Source organism: Anabrus simplex, chromosome 3 (genome assembly GCF_040414725.1).
Source record: "Anabrus simplex isolate iqAnaSimp1 chromosome 3, ASM4041472v1, whole genome shotgun sequence".
Classification (NCBI taxonomy): Eukaryota; Metazoa; Arthropoda; class Insecta; order Orthoptera; family Tettigoniidae; genus Anabrus; species Anabrus simplex.
This window is the reverse complement of record NC_090267.1, coordinates 333,058,071-333,083,396: the sequence shown is the minus strand read 5'-3', so window position 1 is coordinate 333,083,396 and position 25,326 is coordinate 333,058,071. Positions and strand designations below refer to the sequence as shown.

The 25,326-nt window shown below is 41.1% G+C and overlaps 1 protein-coding gene across 6 annotated transcripts in view; it reads left to right on the top strand.

Annotated features, from left to right (window-relative positions):
* exd (extradenticle) overlaps positions 1 to 25,326 on the top strand; it is a 706,865-nt gene that overhangs the window by 520,335 nt on the left and 161,204 nt on the right. For all 6 annotated transcript variants that reach the window (XM_067143186.2, XM_067143187.2, XM_067143189.2 and 3 more), the window contains exon 3: positions 19,487 to 19,737. In XM_067143186.2, the coding sequence (XP_066999287.1) occupies positions 19,487 to 19,737 (251 nt within the window). The remainder of the gene's footprint in view (positions 1 to 19,486; positions 19,738 to 25,326) is intronic.

Genomic DNA, 25,326 nt, shown 5'->3' with positions numbered 1-25,326 from the left:
GTATCCTTCGAAGTGTACGTTTCATGGGCACGTTGAAGGGTGCTTATTGCTGAGTGGTCGGCCACACGATCCAACACCATCTCCTCAAAGTTTGATATTAAGTCATATCTTTGGCGGGAAACTTGGCCGGCTCTCTGTGGCGTGAACAATCCCACCTCTCGTAAGTTGATATCCACGAAGATAAACGTCTTCCAATTAGGATGGCGCCTGTTGGGAAAGCGTTCTCTGTCCATTTGTGCTTCTTTACGGGCACTATATCCTGCCGCACCATACGTTAAATGCATGTCTGCCAACTCTCGTGACGAGTAACGTTCTTTTTTTTTTTTTTTTATGCTACGGGCTTTACGTCGCACCGACACAGATAGGTCTTATGGCGACGATGAGTAACGTTCTATCTTTGACTACGCGACATGCACTGTACACAGTAACACACCTCACCATGGATGCATCACAAGCTGCCTGATGCAGTGGACAACTGACACCAGGGATAGTGGTGTGGTTGCAGCACAGACTAATGCGCCGCTGCGATGCATGTGGTCGTCACATGACTCACATGCTATGAGCTAATTTGTGTGCAGTAAGTCTTTTGGATCGTCAGGGGTGTACGCTGTTTATCACATGCTGCCTGTTCAGTGTACGACAGACATCCGGGATCTTTGCAAGAGTGCGGAAGAGCTGCTTGCGCCGTTGCATACATGTATTGAGACTGGCGGTCGCTACTTTGAACAATTACTATGAGCTTTGCGGAGTACACTGTGTATGTCCATAACACGAAAAATACGCATTTCCGACCATTGGTTCCCTATCTCAATATAATCGGTTGTGGACCCACTATCACCTGTTTCAATTTGACCCAGAGGTTTGAGACACCCTGTACATACAAACACTATTGCACAGCATACCCTTCAAAAATTGTTCCCTTCTGCAACTAGGCTATATACTTTTGCCAATGTATGTAAAGTTCCTGGAAGCTATTTTGTTAAACCAGTTTCAGTGCTCTTATCGCGTTGACAGTAATCTCGTCAGCATCCATGAATTTCCGTCCCTTCAGATGTTTTCTCAGGCATGGGAGCAGAAAGTAATCAGGTCGTGGGAGATCAGGGATTAAGGTAGGTGCTCTAAAGCAGTTCTACTGTGTCTGGCAAAGAACTCTTTTACGATAACTGCTCAATGTGCACGTGCATTGTCATGCAAAAAGAACTAGTTGTTTTGCTCCCATTTTTCAAGACGACTCCTCACTGCGTCCCTGAGGCGATGAAGGATATCTACGTACAGTTCTTTCTTTACAGTAAGGCCGTTTGTAATGAACTCATAATTGAAGAAACCCTGATAGTGAAAGAAAACTTCCAACGTAACTTTGCCTTTGGCAGTATCCCCAAGAAAACTTTGTTTCCGAGGAGGTGATTTCTTCGACTTCCACTCACGTGACTGTCGTTTAGGCACCGGCTCGTACAAATAACACACCTTTCGGGAAACGTGATGCATATTTAGATGTTTGTGAAGAATTACGTGGAGACTTGGTACTGAAATTCCGACATCTGCTGCTATCTGTCCTATACTTTTCTGTCCGTCATTCCTCACAGCATTACACACACACACACACACACACACACACACACACACACACACTGAACTTTCTCTTCATTTGTTGCATTTGACGGATGGCCACTGCGTGGGTCATCTTTGACGCTAGCACGCCCATCAGAAAAACGTTTGTACCACAAGTAAACCTGAGTCTTTTTCGTTACTTCTTCGCCTTGAGTTTCTTCAAGCAATCTTACTGTCTCTACAGGAGATTTTTATAACAAAACACAAAACTTGAACAAACATTCGCAAAGAACACACGGCTGTTATGCAACAACAACAACAACAATCGCTATGATCGCGGGGACTTAATTGCACCAATGTCATTATTATTGACAGCAATACTATTCTTTGGTATTTATAAATGCGTACGTATTGCGGTACCATTCCGGGAACTTTTTGAACCTAGTAATAGTTACACTTCGACATAACGACACTAGGCATGACATATTCATTCATAAAAGGATGAATGGGAAGGTTGTGTATTGTGAATTAGGTTGATGATGAAAGTGATGCAGTGGATAAGAATGTGGAAAACTCGTTATGGAAGAAAGCTGTTGTTGATTGTTATCTACGTTTTGGCCGGCGCTGGTGGTCTTCTAGTTAGCACGCTAATGTCTTGTAACCGGGATTGTGGGTTAGATCTTGGCCGTGATCGGGAATTTTTGAAGTTCATGTCATCATGTTAAAAATCTTAGTTGATGTAAAGTGCTTGCTGTATACAACGGCAGTGGCGCAGTCTGTCGGTGAGAACGGAACATCGAAATTAATACTCAAGCCGCCTTCCCGCCTGCAACTTTCATGTTCAGCATCAGAGATTATTCTAATAATAATAATAATAATAATAATAATAATAATAATAATGTACCTCTTACAGTTCTGGTATCGTTTGAATGATTCGCATTTCGTAAAGAGCATTGGTCTCCGAAACGCATCCAGAAGACCTGCAGGCATTGAAGTCTCGTGGTCAGCGTAAAGACATCCTCAGTTGTAATGTCTCTGATTTCAGACAGCTTCTCAGTTAGGTTTCACGATTCTGATAAGGAAATTGTTTGGGTTGGAGCAGACAGACTGCAGCGAAACGTTACCAGTACCGCATGTCTGCCGTTGTTACTCGTACATAGACTTTTCGTAGCATGAGAAAATTGAGTTATTCTGAACAGAAAAGTGGCAGTTTCGTCGGTGCTGTTAATATAGTATAATCATAACCTGCATGTTCATGTAGGTCAATAGATGACCAGGATTTCATACTGCGTAATATTGTAGCTTCCATTGTAGACGATACTGAAGTATAAAACCCTACTAATTTGATATATTCATATACGGTACGTGTTAGTAAAATAGGTTTGTAGAGCATGAAATTATGTTTGTTGTCAAAATCTCATTTTCGGTACAAAGTATTTTATTCAACGAGGGGCAGACCGAGAATAAAATGCCGAGTTTTTTTAATCTCGCTCAAAAAAATTCCTGCCCGAAACGTTGCGTGATAATTATTTTCCGTACTCGGAGGCTATGAGATACTTGATGTCCTCTTGTAAGCCGCACGTATTCCCGGTACACTATAAAGTGGTTTTAAGCCTGTATATTGTAACTTGTCACCATTACATCTTAGAACATACTAGGTATTATACAACTGCCACTCTTAACTAGGGATCCCAGTTTTTTCATGACTGTGTAAGAATTTATAACTATAGGGTCATGATGTTAAATTGGCGTCTCTCGCCAGTTTCAAAACTAATGACTTATTTTTTCTACGAACTCATTTGATAGAATAATAATTTTGAGTCGTCTTCCGAACACACGATTCTTGATAACCTGAAGGCTGGTCTGGCTTTGTTGTTTTTTTCTGACCATATGCTATGAACTTTATTAAATATCTGCATGCAGAGCATCTGTAGGAGCACAGGAATTTCGGCGATTGCTTCTTTAAGGGCCTGTTGTGTTGAGCTAATTGCAGAGGGGCGGGCGCGTTACAGACGGCTATGAATTATTCAGCCGGCGGTGGCGAGGGGCGGCGCCATGTAGATGAGCAGAGAGAGGCAGCGTCTGACAGCGCGGCCGAGAAGCGAACAATTTAATATTGCAGAGGGCATTCAAGTGTAACTGAGACGGGTACAGACTGTTCCACAATAACGGCGAGTACAGGCGGCCATGCAATATGTGCTCCACATAGTTCCTTGATCTGAGATTCAGTTACTTGATTTAACGTATCCAGCAATATAACGGCATTTGGTAGCCTGCCTGGTGGTCATGGTTGTTAAGACGTCCAGTCTGTATATTCTGACACCGTGGGTAACCGTTTCCAGTCTTTATCGGAATGTTGGCCGGCAGGGTAGAAGAGGTGGTGGTATTCTATACAATTTCTAAGCACCAAATTGAGTGCCAGAAGCCTGGATTTAATTCCGAATCTCTCCGCAGTGTTCATATAGGCATATGACGCTGTTGCTCGTGATTCGTCCGTCTGCCTTGAGGAGACCCATTGGTGTTATTCGACTGGAGTATGCTATGTGCCGACACAGGGTTTCACCTCCTCCCCACCTCATTATTACCACCACAAAACCAGACGCGTCGGTCGCACATGGACGGCAACAGACCTGCATCAGGCGAGGCGAACATGTCCTCAGACACTCCTGGTACTAAAAGCCATACGCTAAATAAAACTATATTTGATGATTATGACTTATTATGTAATTCTAGCGTATTGACCATAATTTTACAACCTGACTAATCTAGCATACTCGCGCTTTCACTCGTTTTTTATTTATTTTTTACGGAGATGCCATCTATTTGCTATAAAATTACTTGCTGGATAGATCTAACATTCGCACGTCCTTCATTGTGATTTTCATTGGTATCAAGTTATTTGCAAGTTTGTTGTGTGTTTCACTTCTTTCTTTCTTTAAAAAAAAATATTGCAGTGACCTTTGTCCAGGAGACATTTGCTTGTAATCTGTGTACAAAGTATAGGCCTATAAACGAACCCATACACTCGTTTTAAAAATATTTATTATAATCGAGTATTTGAAGAAATACATTTGTCGTTGTCCACGATTTAGGAGCCCAGGTGCCGTTCATAATCCATCTTAGGAATAGGCCTACACATTAAAAAGCGTAGTTGCTAAAATAACGAAACTGCCTTTATATATGATCCTGCCATAGGGAAATCCAACAACTTAAGAAGTCTCTTTGAGTTTATAAAGCATTTTCGGTACAGGTGCCATGTTAGGAGAGCTAGCTGACTGAGCGAGTTGGCCGTGCGGTTAGGGCTGCGCAGCTGTGAGCTTGTATTCGGGACATTGTGGGTTTGAATCCCACTGTCGGCAGACTTGAAGATGGTTTTCCGTGCTTTCCCATTTTCACACCAGGCAAATGCTGGGGCTGTACTTTGATTAAGGCCACAGCGGCTTCCTTCCCACTCCTACATCCCGTTCCTGTCCCATCTTCTCCGTAAGACCTATCCGTGTCTGTGCGGCATAAAGCCAATTGTAAACAAAACAAAAAATAGAGCTAGCTGAAAACTAATGTAGCATTACTGTCCAAGAAGAAGTCGTGGAAAGTATAGTAGGTTGTTGAGAAGGCGATAAGAGTTGCTTCTCGTGTAGCCCTCCATTGCTCATCGTAGCAAATCTGAATGACTAAAGGAGAAATATTTTTTGAAGCAGAGAAACACAAATATGTTGCCCCTACCTGGTCCTGAAGCGTCCTTGTGTGGAGATGACTGATTGGCTAGTTGTACTTTTTTCCAGGTTTTTAAAATCTTTATTAGAATTCTTCAACACTGGTGCTCGAGTTGTAGAAATTGACTAAACGAATAAAAGTAACACACGAACTGTTGTGAGTGGTTCTGAGTTAGTATTGAAGGATTCATGAAAGTTACAGTTGGACATTTATCGACAATAGCGTGTTATTTACGTTTATGTCCGGCTCCATGGCTGAAGCACCACCCTTGTTAAACACTTGTAGCGTGGCACCAACTTTTGAATGCCTGTGTCATATGAGTTTGCCGCCCAAGACCCAAACCACATATAACAGCCATCTCAAGAACAGCGTTGTTGTTAAAACGTTGTCCTGTCAGAAATATCTGCAATTGGGCGTGGTCGGGGTAGTATGGACGGTGGTCAGATATGTCCCACACGAATTGCTGCAGAAGAGTCGGCGTGTCCCTCGTTGTATGGGACCGTGCGGCTCTTTCGGAACTTACAGTTGAACAAAATATTGTACCGAGGTACCTGTGTTTTTTTGCTGTTAGAGAAGCTGAATATGATTAGTTAGTTTAAAATCTCACTTCGGATTTTAGGTAGACCTGTTAGACCTTTGACAGGTGTTTGCCATGATAAGTGTTGAATCAAGACCAACTACAATGTCTCAGACCTTAACCGACCTATCGAAACTGTCCATAATGGCGGCAGCTGGAGTGCTAGCATGCGTTTGTTTTGATTTGTGTATGCCGTGTTGTTACCAAATATTTACGGAAATTTGAATATTATTAATCGTACATTATATTTATTTTTAGTCTTAAGAAGGTTATAGATACTCTTTCATTGCCGTAATAAGTTGTTTGTTCTTAAAGAGCTGATTTATTCTATCAATATCGCTGGTGATTAGGTTAATGTTGATTCTCGTGTTCTTCTCTGAAAGTTTTTTCTTCATTTTTAGTTTCGTATGCAATATGTTTATAGTTTAATGTGCTGTGTGCCTGGATGTAAGTAAGAACTTCAGTGTTCCCGCTTCCAGAAGACCTAGTATTACGGCAAAATTGGGTTAAGAGCATTCGTAAGGAAAACTTCGATCCGAATCATAGGACTAATAATGTTGTGTACATTAATCATTTTATCATTTTTGAAATCAAATGTATTGTCAGGGAAGATATTATTTATTTACCCATAGAAGGTGGTGATCTCATTCGAGTGCCGCGCAAACTTCCGACGTTAAAACTAATGATGCCTATCCTAGCATTTGCCTTATCAGCCAACGTACGGTATCTTAATACAGAGAAAATTAAATCAGTCCCAGAAAGATCCGGAAAATCATGACTAAGATTTTTGATTTAGAGACTAAATTAATCTTAAACGTTGGTGCAAGAATGATGTAATTAATTTTCAACGTTTTACAATGAAAATGCGTAAACTAAACGTAACCCCATATCCCGTGAGTGAACGTGAGGATTACGTTTTTTATATAAAATACAATTATGCCATCAATTCTGGTGAGTTTTAAGTTGACGAGTGTTTCAGATGGTCATGTGTATCATACAAATATCGCTTGTACCTACTTAACAATACAGGTGGATTCTGGGGGGTTGAAATTTTATTGGAGAAATTTGTTTGCGTGTTTTACATAATGGGCTGTGGTTAATGGTAGTGTTACATAGTATTTCATGTAAGGTTAATAATGTTCTTTGTTGAGATCTATATCTCTTATTTGCTGACCGGAGATTCATATGTGAAATATTTTTATACTCTGTGCCTGTTTCAACCTGACGTTGATACAATTATTTCCCCACCCCCTGAAATTACATTTAGACTTACAATACGCGATAACGCTACTTTTGGTGTTTAATTATTCATATTTTGAGTTAGTGAGTTGCATTTCATGACGTTTGACTTGTGATATTTTCTTTAGGTGACTCGAAATAAACATGCATAACCTTCCCCTCAACCTCTCATATCGCACACCGATGTCCGCCATGTTTCTTCTGGATTACGGTCTGATGTAATTGTAGTTGGTCTTGGTTGAATGTTGAATCGTATTGATGGTGAAATTGAAGAATAAGAGATCCTCTTGCTGGCATAATTGATTTATACCCTCTATAAACACTACTTTTCGTCTATCTTGACTAATTGTGAGAAGAATTTCCTCACTAGAAAGAAAGATCACTGGTGTTTTAAAACTTTGCGGGTGGTTGCATCGGCCTATTCATTGTGATTGGTTAATTGTTCATCTTATCTCGCATTATGATATTGATATCCCTAAAAGAACTTTCTCGCTTGTAGTAAATTTTCACCGAGCTCGATAGCTGCAGTCGCTTAAGTGCGGCCAGTATCCAGTAATCGGGAGATAGTGGGTTCGAGCCGCACTGTCGGCAGCCCTGAAGATGGTTTTCCGTGGTTTCGCATTTTCTCAGCAGGCAAATGCCGGGGCTGTACCTTAATTAAGGCCACGGCCACTTCCTTCCAATTCCTAGGCCTTTCCTCTCCCATCGTCGCCGTAACACATATATGTGTCGGTGCGACGTAAAGCAAAAAAAAAAAAAAAAAAAAAGAAAAAAAAAAAAAAAAAGTAAATTTTCAAAGAATTCAGAATGGAGTTAAATCTGATCGGGATGTGGCAAAGCGTCGATAGCCAATACTAGACACAGGACAGGGTCAGGCATATCTTCCTGTGACGTTATGCATGTTCCTCTTTTCGCCCTTTCTGCGTTAATTTCCCTTTGTCAACTATTATTCTCCAATTCACACTTCTTGTTTTAAAAAATCACTATGAGTCTTGTCCCGCCGTGGACGCGATTCATCTTTCACTAGAAACCAGCATATCAAGTACTGGGTGTGATGAAGAGGCAAATGTATTTTTAGTGAGAAGAGACGTTGTTGTTGTTGTTGTTGTTGTTGTTGTTGAGTATTTATCCCGAAGGGTGGTTTTGATTCTCGAAATCTCCGCGATCAGCTGCCATTGATGGCCTAAACGTCACTGAAGAGGCGTACTAGGGAAGTGAGGAGTGCAGTAGTTTCCCGTTGCTTTCCTCTCTGAGCAAGAAGTTGGTGTTACTTATCAGTCTACCAAGCCCACTGAAATGCATTCACCAACCGACTATATGAGAGACATTTTCACACCATTTATAGCAGGGACTGACATTACTAGCATCGCTCTTACCTGTCACTTTCATATTCTCAAAGCCAAGGACGAAACTGAGACAAGTCATTGAAAGTAACAAATTTGTTCTAGCCCATAACAGAATACACTGTAAAATCGAAGTCTCACGAGAAAAAGCTGAAAGACACATTATTATTAACCCTCTCGGTTGTTTCCCCTATGGCTGAAGATCTTCCTTGATATTTTTTGTGAGGTTTCTCTATGTTCTCCTCCTGAAGTTTTATGAATACGCTAACAACTGTAGGTCAAATTATACTTTTGATTTTAAGAGACCATCGTAGCCACACACTCCCACATGATTTTGTACAGGGTATCTTGCCCAATATCACCAGTTGGATGGAGTCCTTTACTTGCACTGTGGCCAAATAATAGAAGTTGTCGTTGGAGACAGAAAGTGAACAACTTCCCAATTTTCGGTTCGTTTTAAAAATTGAGTCTTGGCCGTGCGCGTGGAGGCGCGCGGCTGTGAGCTTGCATCCGGGAGACAGTAGGTTCGTATCCCACTGTCGGCAGCCCTGAAGATGGTTTTCCGTGGTTTCCCATTTTCACACCAGGCAAATGCTGGGGCTGTACCTTAATTAAGGCCACGGCCGCTTCCTTCCAACTCCTAGGTCTTTCCTATCCCATTGTCGCTATAAGACCTATCTGTGTCGGTGCGACGTAAAGCCCCTAGCAAAAAAAGAATTGAGTCGTTGGTTTTATGTTCTGTCCAAGAAATCCGGAGTATTCTTCTCATTATTTTCATTTTCTCTCGGTTGATCTCAGATCCAAGTCGACTTTCATCTTAAACTTTCTTGAGTAGAAAATTCTTCCTCGTCTGCTTTGATGAGGGTAGTATCATCAGCGAACCTCAAATGTGAAATCTTCCTATCACCAACTGTTACTCCTCCATTACGTCCTTCAAGTGCAGATGCACCTCTTATTACATATTCTCCACATACAGTACATTAAAGAGAAGAAGGAATTGGATACAACCTTGCGGAACTTCTTCTTCTGCCGCATTTCCAACACCTGTGGGGTCGCGGGTGCGAACTGCGTCGCACATGTGGATTTGACCCTGTTTTACGACCGGATGCCTTTCCTTACACCACTTCTATACGGAGGGATGTAATCACTATTGTGTGTTTTTGTGGTGGTTGGTAGTGTACGTGTTGTCTGAATATGAAAAGGAAAGTCCCCGAGCCAGAATAATTGATCAGACGCGATTAAAATGCCCGGCCCGGTCCAGCCCGAAATCGAACCCGGGTCTCTCTGAACCGAAGGCCTCCGCGCTGACCATTGAGCCAAGGAGTCGGATCTTGTGGAACTCGTTTGTGCACTTTGAAATATTCAGAACATTTCTTGTTTGTTTACCCGAACATTAGCGGCGTTTGCCTCATAACAGATTTTTTTATAACCCACGCTGGATGTTTTGAGTTTCCATTTCTCCAAGGGCTGCCCACAGATTTTGCCATTTGAAGGAATCGAAGGCCCTTGGTTAGTCTAGAAAGCATGCCATCATGAGGATGTCGAATTCTGTTTTTCTCAGTCAGTTACTTGTCTTATTTGGAATCTGTTCTCTGGTACCTTTTCCTTTCACAAAATCCCATCGTTAAGAGGGAATTTGCCATTGTACGAAGTGAGTCAATCTTTCTTTCAGAATATACATTATAATCTTTTACTTGCATGGAAAATTAAGGTCATTATGCTTTAGTTAATAATAATAATAATAATAGATCTGACCAGTTCACAAATGCATTGTCCTCATTCTGAGTTCAAGAGAGGGGAGTGTCATGCACGATTGTAATTCACAATCCTTGTAGATAAGAGTGTAACGACTTATTTTCACTAATTTGTAAGGCATCTAGGCATATAGACTATAGTTATGTAGACTGTATGAGTCGTTGGTAGGTAATTTCATCACCACAGATATCCGACCTGCTTCTTTGAGCATAAGAGCAGGTAAAATGTATGGGATACGGGTAATCCATCCATTTTTTAGGGGTCCTGATATTTTCTTACTCACGATAAATTCGAGATTCGAAGAATCTTCAATAATGATGACCATGTTGTTTTCTGTCGATCATCTCTGTCTTAAGAGAGCAACAATGTGACGTATCTCTTAGACTGCCCTGATTTGTTGCGCGACTGTGGGTGTATTTGTAGTAAGAGACGAGCGCGTGCTCTGTTTGTTTACCTAGCGCAGGCCGGCGCGCTGCTCGGAGATCCATAAGCACCCATTACCCACAAGAGCTTCATCCCTTGTGTTTTACCGACCCTAAAACCTTCTCTGGGTTTACAGCTTCCAGAATTGGTCATAACCTTGACAGAGCCGGGACGGGCGGTTTAACGACACAATTGCTTTATGAATCCGGCTGGCGCGACACTTCTTACGACAGTGACAAATGACTGACAGCTGGCGTCAGGCTGGCTGAGGGAAGCGGTAGCCGGCCCATGTGGACCACTGGAGCAAAATTTGACTTCCTATCATATAATGGTTAGTCCTGCTATCGAAAATATACCAAAATACGAACTACTTGCAACACGCAGTATGTTCAGATATGTGTAAGTTCTTTTGAAAATATTCTGTGTTACACATGTTTGGGATACGGGAGATGTGTGCATGGTGGACGTAGGGTAGGATCTGATGCCATGCATGACAAATGTGACAGGAAATAGATCAAAGCTGAAACTATTTCACCGGAAGGATTTGAGAAACAATGGTGATGGGACGAGCGTCTCGACGGTGATGGATGTCAGCGCCTCTTCCTTTCCCTCGTACAGGCTGTCCGGATCCCCTCCAATCCTTTTATTAGCACATACATGAAACGTGAGATTATGTATTATGTACATACATTTAATATTCTTCGGTCATGAGTACTAGGCAATCAACTGCGCTGGAGGAACAGTTTGTAAGGAATAATAATAATAATAATAATAATAATAATAATAATAATAATAATAATAATAATAGTATTTGCTTTAGGTCCCACTAACTACTTTTACGGTCTTCGGAGACGCCGAGGTGCCGGAATTTAGTCCCGCAGGAGTTCTTTTACGTGCCAGTAAATCTACCGACACGGGACTGTCGTATTTGAGCACCTTCAAATACCACCGGACTGAGCCAGGATCGAACCTGCCAAGTTGGGGTTAGAACGCCAGCGCCTTAACCGTCTGAGCCACTCAGCCCGGCTTTTTAATTATTATCAAAGTATAGTCCACCTCTCACGTAAATACAAACCATGTGGATACCCAGAATAAACATATCTATTGGTTCAGTTGTGTCTGAGAAAAGTCTGCTTACGAGAACCTCATACCTCAGATACGACTACTTTCGTTGAGAATATCGTTGATCATAACTGGGAACTCACTGCATTCTCTTTCTTTTTTTGTGACAGTAAGTTATTTTATCACCTTTCAAAATGTTCAGAACTTGTTAGTTGATGACGTTAACTTATTCCGTTACTTTCGGAAAAGGAATAATATTCCCATTACGATGTGATGTAAACCCAAACAAATATTTTGAAATCTGGTTTTGTGAAATCTCAGCAACACCATTTTGGCCTAGTTCTCCATTGTTGAGTTGTAGAACCCATTTACCATAGTTGGGATCTCCAGCAATTCCACTATTTTTAGGTTTAAGATCTTAAGCTTGCGCCATATGGTAGACTGAATACGGGTCGGAAACAGCGAGGATATAAAATCCTGCTGGCACTGACATTTGAAGTCGTTTGAAAAGGTTCAAAACATCTGCAGCTAATTTGATTGTCGTTTTCGATTTCCTGTCGTTTATGTAAATTTCGGATTTGCTTTCCTCCTTTTTGTTGCAACTCCTTTCAACATCTCATTGAACTCAAGTCAAAATACAGAATTCTTGTATTTGCTTTAAAGTTGTAAATTGATCAATAATAGAGAGCAAACCGTTATATTTTTGGTCCAGCAATATGGCGGCCATGCGTGTCCTTTTGCTTCGTCCCTGGCAGCTCATTGGTAATATGTTCTATCTTATTCTGTTCCCGTTGGTTGGTACCGATGGTATTGCCGTATTGCTGATATGGTGACAGACACAAAACTCGGCTTCAGCGAGAGAATTCATTGTATTATGTGTCGCCATTTCTCTTTGTCCTCTTGAATGAAGTCCCACGAGCACCACAGAGAAGGCCACTTATATCCCATGTAAAATCAACTGTGGATGGATGCAGTGTGACTTTATGCCAACCGGTGAAGATGTGCGCGTCAACATTGCGAATATGGCACAATCACTTCGCTCAAAGAAACGTCTCTTTAAAAAGTACAACATTCGTGGTTGTAAGAGTTTCATTGTATTTTTCTTGTAAAGGAGAGATAACAACCGGTGTTGCTGAAACGTTGTCATTTTCTCATTATCGCTGCGAATGACGGACATAGGAATTTTATATGTATAGGTACAATATAGATAGTTCTGCCATTAATCGTATGGAGTAGGGTAAAATAAAAACGCGAGTTTGCTGTGTTAATTGATAATATTATTGTCGTGTTCCCAATTGCTGTAGTTACTCCATTTTAAGACATCGTAGGCTACAGTTTATTGATAGAATCGTGGTGTTCAGTTATTTGTGGAGATTTGATCGTGTGCTGTAGTGGAGAAGGCCATATGGTAGGTCGGCTTCAGGTCTATTCAGAACCCACTTATCACAAGAGCACTAGCTTCTAAGCCAGAAACCGACACTCGACAGTGTCACTTTCAGCTCTCTGATGTTGATTAACTGTCTGTTGAGGTGATAGTGGGAAGATTTTTTGTATGTATTTGAAAATACCACTTGATAGAGATTTGTCTTACGTCAGCTTATACGGAGTGTAGGAAGAATTGCCGTCCAATAACCACTAGCCATGGTTAAATGGGCAGGGCAATTAAAACGAGTATGAGAAGCAACCCTCTTACTCGTAATTGTCATCTTGAGTCAACTGGAGGATGTAAGGTAATGTATCATCTTTACCTATAAGTGGCATCATCAGTATCATTCCTTGCTTGAAGCTCACTACCGGTAATCTTATCAGAAACGTGCTGAGGAATATATGTTTCTAGATCTCCGCTAAGGATTCAAAGAGAAAAGGACATAAGATAAACGATGGGCTTCCGCAAGGATCTGAGTTAGCTCCTGTTCTCTTCAATTTCTGTACATATGACTTACCAGAAACCAAGTCAAGGAAATTAATTTATTCTGGTGATATTCCCTGAGCAAGTCAAGATCAAAGTTTCTCTGAAGCAGAAACAATACTTAAGTCAGAACTGAAGAAGTTATTTCCAACGATCCTGTCTCCAACTTGAGCCTAAAAAAACCCAGTTGTATCTACGTTCCACCTCCACAATTGATATGGAGGTTTTAAGCCAGCCGTCACATCCACAGGACAAACAATTCAACACTGCATCACAGCCAAATACCTAGGAGTAACCTTAGGCGGATCATTGACATACAAGACCCACATTTCAGATGTTTCTACCAAAAATAAAAAAAGGAATAACACACTCCAGAAACTAAGAGGGACTTAATGGGGAGCTAATGTTTCCGTACTCCGATCCACTGCTCTGAATCTTTGTTACTGAATACTGCTCCTCAATCTGGCTAAATAGTGTTCGTATCAAAATAATGGATACCGAACTAAAAATCAGACATACTGGTTGCATTCGTCCTACCAACACACACTGGCTACCTGTCCTAAGCAACATACTACCACCACCGTCACTGAGGAGAGTAGAATCTCTACTCAAGACACGAAAGAAAATTGCAAATATCCACATTTACCAATCCAAGCAGCTACAAAGAACTACAGTACAAGGTAAGCGACTGAAAGCTAGGCAACCATCATTGCACACGGCAAACAACTTTCCCCGGAGCTCTTTCACAACCTCAGATGCCTGGAAACATCAGAATATTCTTCTGTTTTACCACGAAATCGTTCAAAATGTACGTGTTTAGCCAGCTGGGTTCTACCTTCCCAGACTTAATTGGAGAATACTCAGTCGAATAAGGTTTGATCAAGGCAGCTGTGGCGAGCAGTTCTAGACAGTTCAACATGTTGCATTCGAGCTTTCCATGTTGTATCTTTCGTCTGTTATGTAGGCCTACATAACTTGTAAATACCTCTGTATGCTAAATTAAATAAATAAATACATAACCTGTTTCGTTTTCAGATTTCTCTTAGGATTTCACTCTTCATGTTTGTATTAGATGGGGGTTCTTTTGGACCTCGCTGAGGTTACCTGGGAATATGAGAGGGAGTGAACTAGTTACGCATGAGTATTCGTTACGCTGTTGACGTGACACTCCCAATATCTGCAGTCTTCTTGGATGGATAAATGCACTTCAAAACTTACCATTTTCACTTTTCTATTTCTTATTTTTAATTTCGTTTCTTTTCCTTAGATCTCATAAAATCCATATCAGTACTAATAGTTTCATATTCTAAGAGTTTCTTTTATATATAACATACTATCCACCTTTTGAAGTACTAAAACAAAATCATATCATTTGTTACCTAGCAACAAATTTTATTCTTTGAATAACAACAATTGTGAATTATACTGCATCATTTTTTTAACCTCAAGATCTACAGCAAGAGTGCTAAGATATCTACAAAAAATTATCTGCACTAAAAAGTGCTACATGAACTTCTATTTTTAAATCTTCAAGAAAAGTGTCATAAGTGTTACAATTGTGTTGACTTCTTGCCATTTTTTTGTATCGGCTGATGATGACATGGACATATGTCGAAACCGATCCCATAACATATTAAACATGTTGCTACATTAATGTGTGCAACAATATTATTGTATTGAATAGGTGGAACATCTTTCTCTTTTTAGCATTTTGCTCCTTTTCCCTAAAACCATGTTAGCTTATAGTCACCAATATTCAGCAAATAACCTCTCGACGTTGGCATCTTACAACGGGAAGCTGGAGCTATGGGGATCACCGATTTCTTTCAGACTTGATTTCGTCGAAAATATACATACTTGTCTTTGAGTATGTGTCTTTGGCCCTTACTAAACGAGAAAATGGCCCTGTAAGTTTAACAGCCTGTTAGCAGTTCGGGTTATAGTATATGTAGTACTGCTACCGCCTTATTATTATTATTATTATTATTATTATTATTATTATTATTATTATCCGTACGGCCATGCTGCCAACTCTGTACATTTAGAAAACAGGAAGGTCAAAGAGCAACATCTTTGCAGCATGGGACCTTTCATGGCATTATGATTAATTGGTGATAGAAAGCCACGGCACAAGAACTTGTGTTGGATGAGAACAGTTTAATTACAGACTATAGAACAAACGTATCACAATGTTCAATTGGCTTCACTTAAAAATTTGGCTATTGCTTGATATATACGGATGTCATAGCTGCTTAACGACGGAACGGAAGTGGGAAGTGGAACTTTGAGGTGTATAAGCGTTTGATATAAATTGGTTACTTGTGGTTTGTATCTAGTGCATCCTAAAATTGTATGGTTGAGGTCCGCTTCTTGATTGGGGTCAGAGGGACAATTTTGGGGCTCGATAACTTTGACTGGGATAAGATGCATGTCCAAGTCTCATTCTGATAATTGATGTGATATGGCGGCGAGTTAGAGATTTGGATTGAACCATGGTTTCTGTGGGATGTGTCTCTGGATGCTTGCCTTTGATGAGTTGAGTTGCTCTTTTGTAAGCCGTTCCTTGATGTGGCTTTGGAAGTCCGTGTATGGTAGGGGTAGTGCTTGGAACTGGCCTTCTGTGATGCTCTGCTTTACCAGTTGGTCTACTGTCTCATTGTGTATAATTCCAGTGTGGCCTTTGATCCACATAAGATGAATTTCTTTTCCGTTCTTCCTTAGCTTGTTATATACTACTTAGGATGTATTTATTCGAACGCGTGTACCTGCATGGTTGTTCTAGTTTTTGAATTGCACTCTTGGAGTCCGTGAGAATTAATATTCTGCTGAAGTGCTGGATGCCGTACGTGATAGGTGAGTTAATGGCAAGTATTTAAGCTGTGAATATTGAGGCTTCGTTGGGAAGAGAGAATTTCTTTTCCTTTGTTATTAGTCGTGGGAAATACGCACATTAATTATAACCTGTATCATAAACTCGTTTATTATCGTCCTGTCTTGCCACCCGAAACTTGACAAATCTTGGCTTTTTCTGTTATTTTTAATTCTACTCTTATAACCACTGAAGAGATGGAGAGAGTGAAATTGTTTACGTTTTACAACAAAAAAATCCAGGATAATAGTAAAATGCTGGTGTTTAATCTGCGCATTTCGTGAAAAAAGTAAAAGTAAACATGATCCGGTAGCGCGCCGCGAACCCGAGACAGATAAGCAGGATGTTAAATTTAGAGACTAGTTTCCTCGTTAAATAGTGGCCAATGACAAAAACCTCTGGACACGTATCAGTTTATATTTGACGTAGATAAACCTCTGGAAGTTTGAACGAAAGCGGTGACCCCATAACTGTGACCTCCCCGTGTTAGATTGTATCCTGGACCGACTAGCTTTGAATGTGGGTGAAAGACTGTCGAGGACCTGCGGTTCCCTGCAAGTTTTATGCTGGCTGATAGCCTCGTATAGCTCTTTTATATGATAATGTTAAGAGTGTTCCTGTGAGGGACGGCCCATAACTCTCAGCTCTTGGCAACTGATCGGGGACACACAAGAGCTGGTGATAATTGTTCACTCGCAACATGAGTTGCCCCAGCCTCTTTGGGCTGATGGCCAAAACTCTTGTCCCTTCCCTTCGTGTATTGCTTTACTAGTGTCGTGACTACCTCGAATAACTGTTTTACTTGGTTTCAAACAAAAACACTTTAAAACAGAAGCGCCTCTCCTTTGTTTTGAGCCGATCTCGTGTGCTGGACAGCGAACAACTTTGTGTTAGGAGTCTTCCCGCTTGTACTGTCATAATGTCTAAGCTTCACGTGAAAGATTGTTTTATTGTGAAGGTTTGTTTTGTTGATTACACTTTCAGTCGTACGAATTTTTATCAGTGCTTGAATAGCTTATGTTGAAGTGCATGTTCGTATTATGAAGTTAAAAACATGACTTCGTACTTATAGCAGATATTTCTATGGGATAGTAGGAGGTGATTAAAGAGTGCGTTATCATAGGGTTGCTAGCTCCCTCTGCGGATGAGTGGTAGAATATCCGCTTCCGGGGATACATGGATCGCGCATTCAAACCTGGTTCAGGTAGATGGGTTTTTGATAGGCGCGACAAAGTTCATTCAGCACTCTATGTACGATGTCGGCATGATCAAGATCTCTGGTCACGTATTTGTTGTATATCCAACAACATTAACCCATAACTGGATCGCCTGTGTCCTGGGAATTTTGTTTCTCTCTCCCCTGGGCAAAAGTTTGACCAGTTGACTTGAAATTCTCAGTAGTGTCCTAACGTCCAGTGAATTAGTAGCTGTAGCGTGAGTCATTGGTTTTGTTGCGTACAGTTGTTAGTTTCTCATCGTTAACATCCAAGTTCAGCGGACACTTGTGATTCGTTAGTGCTTGTATTTCGAGGTTTTTGTTTGTTGCTGGTCATAATGGGCTGATATTCTTACTGGTTTACTGAAAAGCGATGACAGAGATCAGTGATCAGTGATGAGCTGTGTGTGAACGTAGTGACCATGATACAAAGTCGAACGAAAATGCTGCTGATGATAGCAGTGTACAGCCAGTTGGGAAGTGCTTTTATGATATGACCAACATAATACAGATGGTCCAAAACTCCAACTGTTCGTGATAGGGCATGTTAGATTGATATAATTCGCCAATACATTTTCCAGGACCCAGGAGCGATGCAAAACATCTAACTGGGAAAACGCCTATATTTTGTTTCGATCGCCGTGTCGTTTTTCTTAGGTTGTTTTAGTAGGTACCAGAATGGTTTAATAAAAAATGCATTCAAGAAATTATATCTGGAAGGAAAAATGGTGGTAGGCACTAGAATTGTTTAATTAAAAAGTAAACTAAGAAACAAGTTACACCTGAAAGAAAAAATGTCTTCTGAACTCATTATTTAAACTTTGTAGTTCTCACTTTGCAAAAGTAAAAATTAAATGCACAGTTGCGTTGTGCATGTTTTGTGAAGTGTACAAAATGATCAAATTTTCTTTTTCGTCCTATCTCTAGCTGTTTGAAACTAAATATTAATAAAGTATGTTCATAACAAAAGGGATAAAATATAGTTAATAAACCATAGTTATTCATTTTCAACTTAACATTTATTGTAAAGTAACTAATTCAGATGATGCATCCCATGGAATCAACTGATCCCTAAACATAACATGGTTTAGTCGATCCAGTTACAGGTGAATTAAAAACTCTGCCATAGATCGCCCGACATAGTTCCGGTTTCTCTGCCATCTGTTAAAGTAAAATGGTATGTTAAAATTGTCACAGAGGTAGCCTAAATGGCTTCGGATCAGAACTCCTGTAGGTCATAAGGTAGCTGAGACCATGCCTTACTACTATTATTATTATTATTATTATTATTATCGAGTTGATTATTTCCTTGTTTCAGCAGTTTGTTATTGAAAGAGGTGTTTGTTATTGAGTAGAGCATGACAAATGAAACACTCCGTAAATTGAAATTCAATCACTACCTGACCCTGGGTGTCATCAACATACTGACCACGATGCTTCTCATAATGATTCCGCTGAGCTAGCTGTTAGGCCTTTTAAAAACAATTACAACAACAATAACATCAATCGTCATCTGCTTATGATCTAATCAGTATTTTTCTGAGTGGGTAATATGAGTATAGATGCAATTCCTTGGAGTAAGATGTTGGAAGAGAATATTCGAGCTACGTCAAGTATGTACATCGCGCCGAACAAGGCGTTCTAAATAATTAGTTGAAAATTATATCGCTCATACCTCTTCTCTTGATGTCTCTTCATGAGAGTTCCATATTAATTTAATATAACAACTTAAAACATTTCCACCAGACGAATATGTGCTCTTAATTGTTACAGCTGCAGGTTATTCCTGGTTCTTTCTCTCTGTATTTACCTTGCCTCTCTGTTGTTTCAGTCCTGAGTTTGAGGAACACACAGGAAGAGGAACCGCCAGATCCACAGCTCATGAGGCTGGACAATATGCTCATAGCAGAGGGAGTGGCAGGTCCTGAGAAGGGTGGCGGTGCAGGGGCGGCAGCGAGTGCTTCTGCGGCGGCGAGTGGTGGACCAGGACAACCAGACAATGCCATCGAACACTCGGATTACCGAGCCAAACTGGGTCAGATCCGTCAGATCTACCATCAAGAGCTGGAGAAGTATGAACAGGTTAGTCACACTTCAGAATCAGTGTCACCTTTTACTCTCTCTCTCTCTCTCTCTCTCTCTCTCTCTCTCTCTCTCTCTCTCTCTCTCTCTCTGGTCGCATTCTGCGTATGCTAAATTTTTTTTTTAATGTTATCTTCTTCTTCTTCCCACATCCGTGGGATCTTTGGTGCGAACTGTGTCGCATATGAGAATTTGGCCCTGTTTCACGGCCGGGTGCTCTTCCTGACGTCAACCCTATATGGAGGGATGTAATCACTATTGCGCGTGTCTGTTGGTGGTTGGTTGTGTGGTGTGTTGTCTGAATATGAAGAGGAGAGTGTTGGGACATACACAAACACCCAGACCCCGAGCCAGAAGAATTAATCAGAAGCGATTAGAATCCCCGACCCAGCCGGGAATCGAACGCAGGAACCTTTGAACCGAAGAAAAGTACGCTGACCATTCAGCCAGCGAGCCGGACATAGGGCTGACTACATCTCAGAGGTGGAATAAGATGACACTTGTACCACATGCCTATTCAACTTGCATCAGTCAGCTACCCTTCGGCAGTATGTAGCCTACTACGTATATACAGAATGTAACAATAAGACAGGCCAAACATTCAGGAGACATTCTTCACACGACTAATGTTCTTTTGGAACTCTGTCACTGGTTACACACGTGAATCACGTTGTTTTTTTTTTTTTTTTTTTTTTTACAATTTAGGCTACCTTACGTCGCACCGACACGAAGGAAAAGAAAATGTTATATAGACTTGGTTCCGAAAACTCTTTATTTCCATGTTAACTCATTTTCTACAACTCTGCACAGCGAAACACACAAGAAAAGAACGTACCAGCATACCACTTGAAATGTTCAAAATGCCCTCCGTCAGCACTGATACATGCGCCAACCCGCCGTCGCATTGAATTGCGGAAAGTGCATGAAATGAATAACATCGTTGGCCTCGCAAATCTAATACCGTTGGGACGGAAGGGAACTAGAGTTGAGCCAATGTAGTCATATAGAAAGAGGAAAGTCTGACGCAAGTTAGTGGATGTAATATTACTGATCTAGGGGCGTCGTAGTTGGCAGCCCCTGAGAACCATTTCCATCTCTATATTCCTTACAATGCCAAAAAAACTTCTAAGTAACTTTTTGTTGTCAAATATTTATGAAATCCAAACAGTTTGGATGTTTGAAATTACACTTCTTATTGGTTTTTATTGGCTCTCTATTGTTTCTCTTTAAGCATTGAGTATCAGCTAAGGAAAACGGTGTTCCCACGCATATTACTGTGATAGAACTGTCTTTGCTGTGGCTGGTGAATTGTCGATATATTGATTGCGGAAGCTTGCGATTTCGATTGAAGTTTTGCTCCCAGTCCCAAAATAGAGGACATGTGCCAACATTTCCAAAAACTTGCCGATTTTTTGCGATAAAAGAGGACATATCCGGGAACATATCGTTTGATGAGATATTGCTGTAGCTGTTTCATTTTAGAAATATGGTACATCGTGGCCAACTGTCCGTATACATGCTATGTGTGTGATTTTTAACACATATTCTGTACGGTTACCTCTGGGGGCTACATAACAAAGGAAATCCATCTTGTAGATACGAGTGTGGTGAATATTAATAGCTGGAAATAGATTCCTAAAGCGCCGTAATTTGCTACAATCATGTTATGAAATAACTGCGTATATTTTGAAGAACGGAGTAATCAGTAACCTTGAAGTGAGCTTCTAAGTTTTACTAAAGCTTCTTATGTGCTGTTACTAAATGGCGGAAGTTCGCCCATCTACGATTGAATACTATTTATGATGACTGTTGGCATCCCATCATCAAGGTCAAGTGGAAGAAGTACTATTTTTTAATGCTATTTGTTCGGGGCGTCGACCCATGTGGATCTTTTGCCCCTACTGGGACCATATTGTATGAACCTGCGTGTAATTGGAATGATGGTAGTGTGGAATGTTGTCAGGAATATTAATCATTACAATTAAAATCCCCTGACCCGGCCTGGAATCGAACCCGGGGCCGCCGGGTGACAGACGGACGCGTTGCCCCCTACACCGCGGGGCCGGACAAGAAGTACTATAGTCAAACTGTAAGTCAGACTACTATTCTTTTGGAAATCTTTAGCAATGGCTACACATGCGAATCACGAAATTATTGTGTTTCATTTATATATACTGTATATGTATTACAATTAGCTTTACGTCGCACCGACATAGATTGGTCTTACGGCGACCATGGGACAGGAAAGGAAGCGGCCGTGGCCGTAATTGAGGTACAGCCCCAGCATTTGCCTGGTGTGAAAATGGGAAATCATGGAAAACCATCTTCAGGGCTGCCAACAGTGGGGTTCGCACCCACTGTCTTCCGAATGCTGGATGTTGGCCGCACTTAAGCGGCTGCAGCTATAGAGCTCGGTAGAGCTTGGAGAATACCGGAACATTATCTTAATTCAAATTCAGTTCAGTTTTAGTACATATTTTGGTATTAATAGTTATAAAACTTGAATTAGTCAAGTCGCACTACATAGTAGTCTATATTTTGTATGGATTTGTCGTAACACATTTCAGTTCTTACGTAAATACTTTACTCGATCCACGAAAGTACGTTTTCGGGTATGAGTAGGACCTACCATCACATTTGAATTCACGAATCACTATACTCGACCCGTGATATATCCTATTTCATTCCACAACTAGCACTAGATTCCTTTCCGAAGTCTGTCTTCCCGGCGCTTAAGTGTTACTTCAATTTTTAAGGTCACAGTATGATTCTAAATCAATAATTAATATTCGACGTTCACTCCAATTATTATTATTATTATTATTATTATTATTATTATTATTATTATTATTATTAATAATATTGAGGTTTATTCCCAGTAAATGTAGTCAATAAAGGGGCATCGATAACATCTATGGCTGATTTGACGTATAACTGTGTTAAATTTTAAAAAACAAAACCAGTTAGCATGGCCGGAAGTACTGCTTGGCTATGTGCTCTCTGCGAATAATTGACGAAGATTAATGTTGTTCCAGTCAGTGAAAACTATTTACCTACAGCAAGAAAATATGGTAATAGACTTCAAGGAATTCCAGGTGCCCGATGTGAAGACAAGTAAGTGTTAACCAGAAAGAATAATTCATTGTTGCTGTGGAGGTAAAATATTCCGATTGTTTCCAAAGATTTGCAATACGGTTTTCCTATTCATTCATTTTTCATAGTTACATTTGACGCTGGTCCGCCTCTGTGGTGTAGTGGTTAGTGTGATTAGCTGCCACCGCGGGAGGCCCGGGTTCGATTCCCGGTTCTGCCACGAAATTTGAAAAGTGGTACGAGGGCTGAAACGGGGTCCGCTCAGCTTCGGTGAGGTCAAATGAGTAGAGGAGGGTTCGATTCCCACCTAAGCTATCCTGGAAGTGGTTTTCCGTTGTTTCCCACTTCTCTTCCAGGCAAATGCCGGGATGGTACCTAACTTAAGGCCACGGCCACTTCCTTCCCTCTTCCTTGTATATCCCTTCTAATCTTCCTATCCCCTCACAAGGCCCCTCTTCAGCATAGCAGGTGAGGCCGAATGGGCGAAGTACTGGTCATTCTCCACAGTTGTATCCCCGACCCAATTTCTCACGCTCCAGGACACTGCCCTTGAGGCGTTAGAGATGGGATCCCTCGCTGAGTCCGAGGGAAAAAACACCCTGGAGAGTAAACAGGTTAAGAAAGAAAGAAAGAAAGAAAGAAAGAAAGAAAGAAAGAAAGAAAGAAAGAAAGAAAGAACATATGACGCTAGGGCCATCTTTTTTACCTCGAGATTGCCGGAAAGTTCAATATTTCAGAAACATTTTAGACCTAACTCGTACAGACTTTTTAATGCAGAGCTTCAGGAACTCTTGAGTTTCAGAAGAGACTGATATTTTAGGAATGTAATTTGGGTCATATATTTTCATTGTTTAACAGCTTGTTTATTATATCACGAATCAGAAACGTGGGACCGAGAAAGTAAATTACCTGCGCATTTCGGGTCATGCACTCGGAAGAAAGCGGGTTCGAACTTTGGTGTCGGCAACTCTGATGGGTTTTTCCGTCGTTTTCCATTTTTACAGCATGCTTATGCTGTTAATAATAATTTCGTGTGGCTATTTCTAGCCGGGTGCAGCCCTTTTAAGGCAGACTCTCCGATGAGGGTGGGCGACATCTGCCATGTGTAGGTAGCTGCGTGTTATTGTGGTAGATAGTGTTATGAGTTGCAGGGATGTTGGGGACAGCACAAATACCCAGTCCCCGAGCCAAAGGAATTAACCATTTAAGGTTAAAATCTCCGACCCGGCTAGGAATCGAACCCGGGACCCTCTGGACCAAAGGCCAGCACGCTAACCATTTAGCCATTGAGTGTGCTGGTGATATGCCTTAATAAAGACCATGGTCGCTTCCTTTCCAGTCGTAGCTCTCCTATCGCAACGTCGCCTTAAAAACCTGTATTAGTCAGTGCGACGTAAAACCAATAGTAAAAAGAACAACGAAAAAATTGTGGGAACGATCTTCTTGTGGCCGGAGCGGGGAGGGGGGGGGGGGGGAGTCCTACACCATGGTCGCAGAAAATTCAGTAGACTAAGCCTGTTTCTTCGGGTTTAGGTAGCGTGGTTGTTAGTGAAGAGGACCTAACATTTCTACCCATTTTTATCAGTTGTTTGTGTGGTTTCACCTCCAGTGTGCGTGCCAATCAGGGTCGGTAATGACACGGTGCGAGTCCCTACTCAAATTACAGTAATCTTGTGACCCAAGTGGGCAATTTAAGCTGCACGCAGGTTCCTCGTGTCTACAATGTCATTGCTAATGGATAACTTACTTAGCGGCTTCGCGCACGCCACAGGGCTGACCAGTATTCTAAAGGAAAATATTTTATTACTGCCATCATGTCAGTGAAATGGACGGCTGTCTTACTATCCAGTCTAGCTATGCGAAACATTTTATTTAGCGCAACCCCGGACCTTTGCTCTTCCTTCTTTGGCACTGAAACTAGATAATAGGACTTTCTGCAGTACTAATAATAATAATAATAATACTGATTATAATGTTAGCTCACGGACGAAACTATGTTTACATCGGTCTGTTTTCAGACCAACTTTGCTTTTCGGGAGCGAAAGCTGGGTGGACTCAGGATATCATATTCATAAGTTAGAAGTAACAGACATGAATGTAGCTATAATTATTTCTGGTACAAACGGGTGGGAACAATTGTAGGAGAGTACTCGGAATGAGGCGATAGGGGCCAAGTTAGGAATGAACTCGGTGGATGAAGCTATGCATAAACCGGCTTCGGTGGTGCGGTCATTTGAGGCGAATGGAGGAGGATAGGTTACCTAGGAGAATAATGGACTCTGTTATGGAGAGTAAGAGAAGTAGACGGAGACCAAGGTGACGTAGGTTAGACTCAGTTTCTAACGATTTGAAGACAAGAAGTGTAGAACTAAATGAGGCCACATCACTAGTTGCAAATAGAGGATTGTGGTGACGTTTAGTAAATTCAGAGGCTTGAAGACTGAACGCTGAATGGCATAACGGTCTATAATGATGATGTATGTATGCTAATAATGG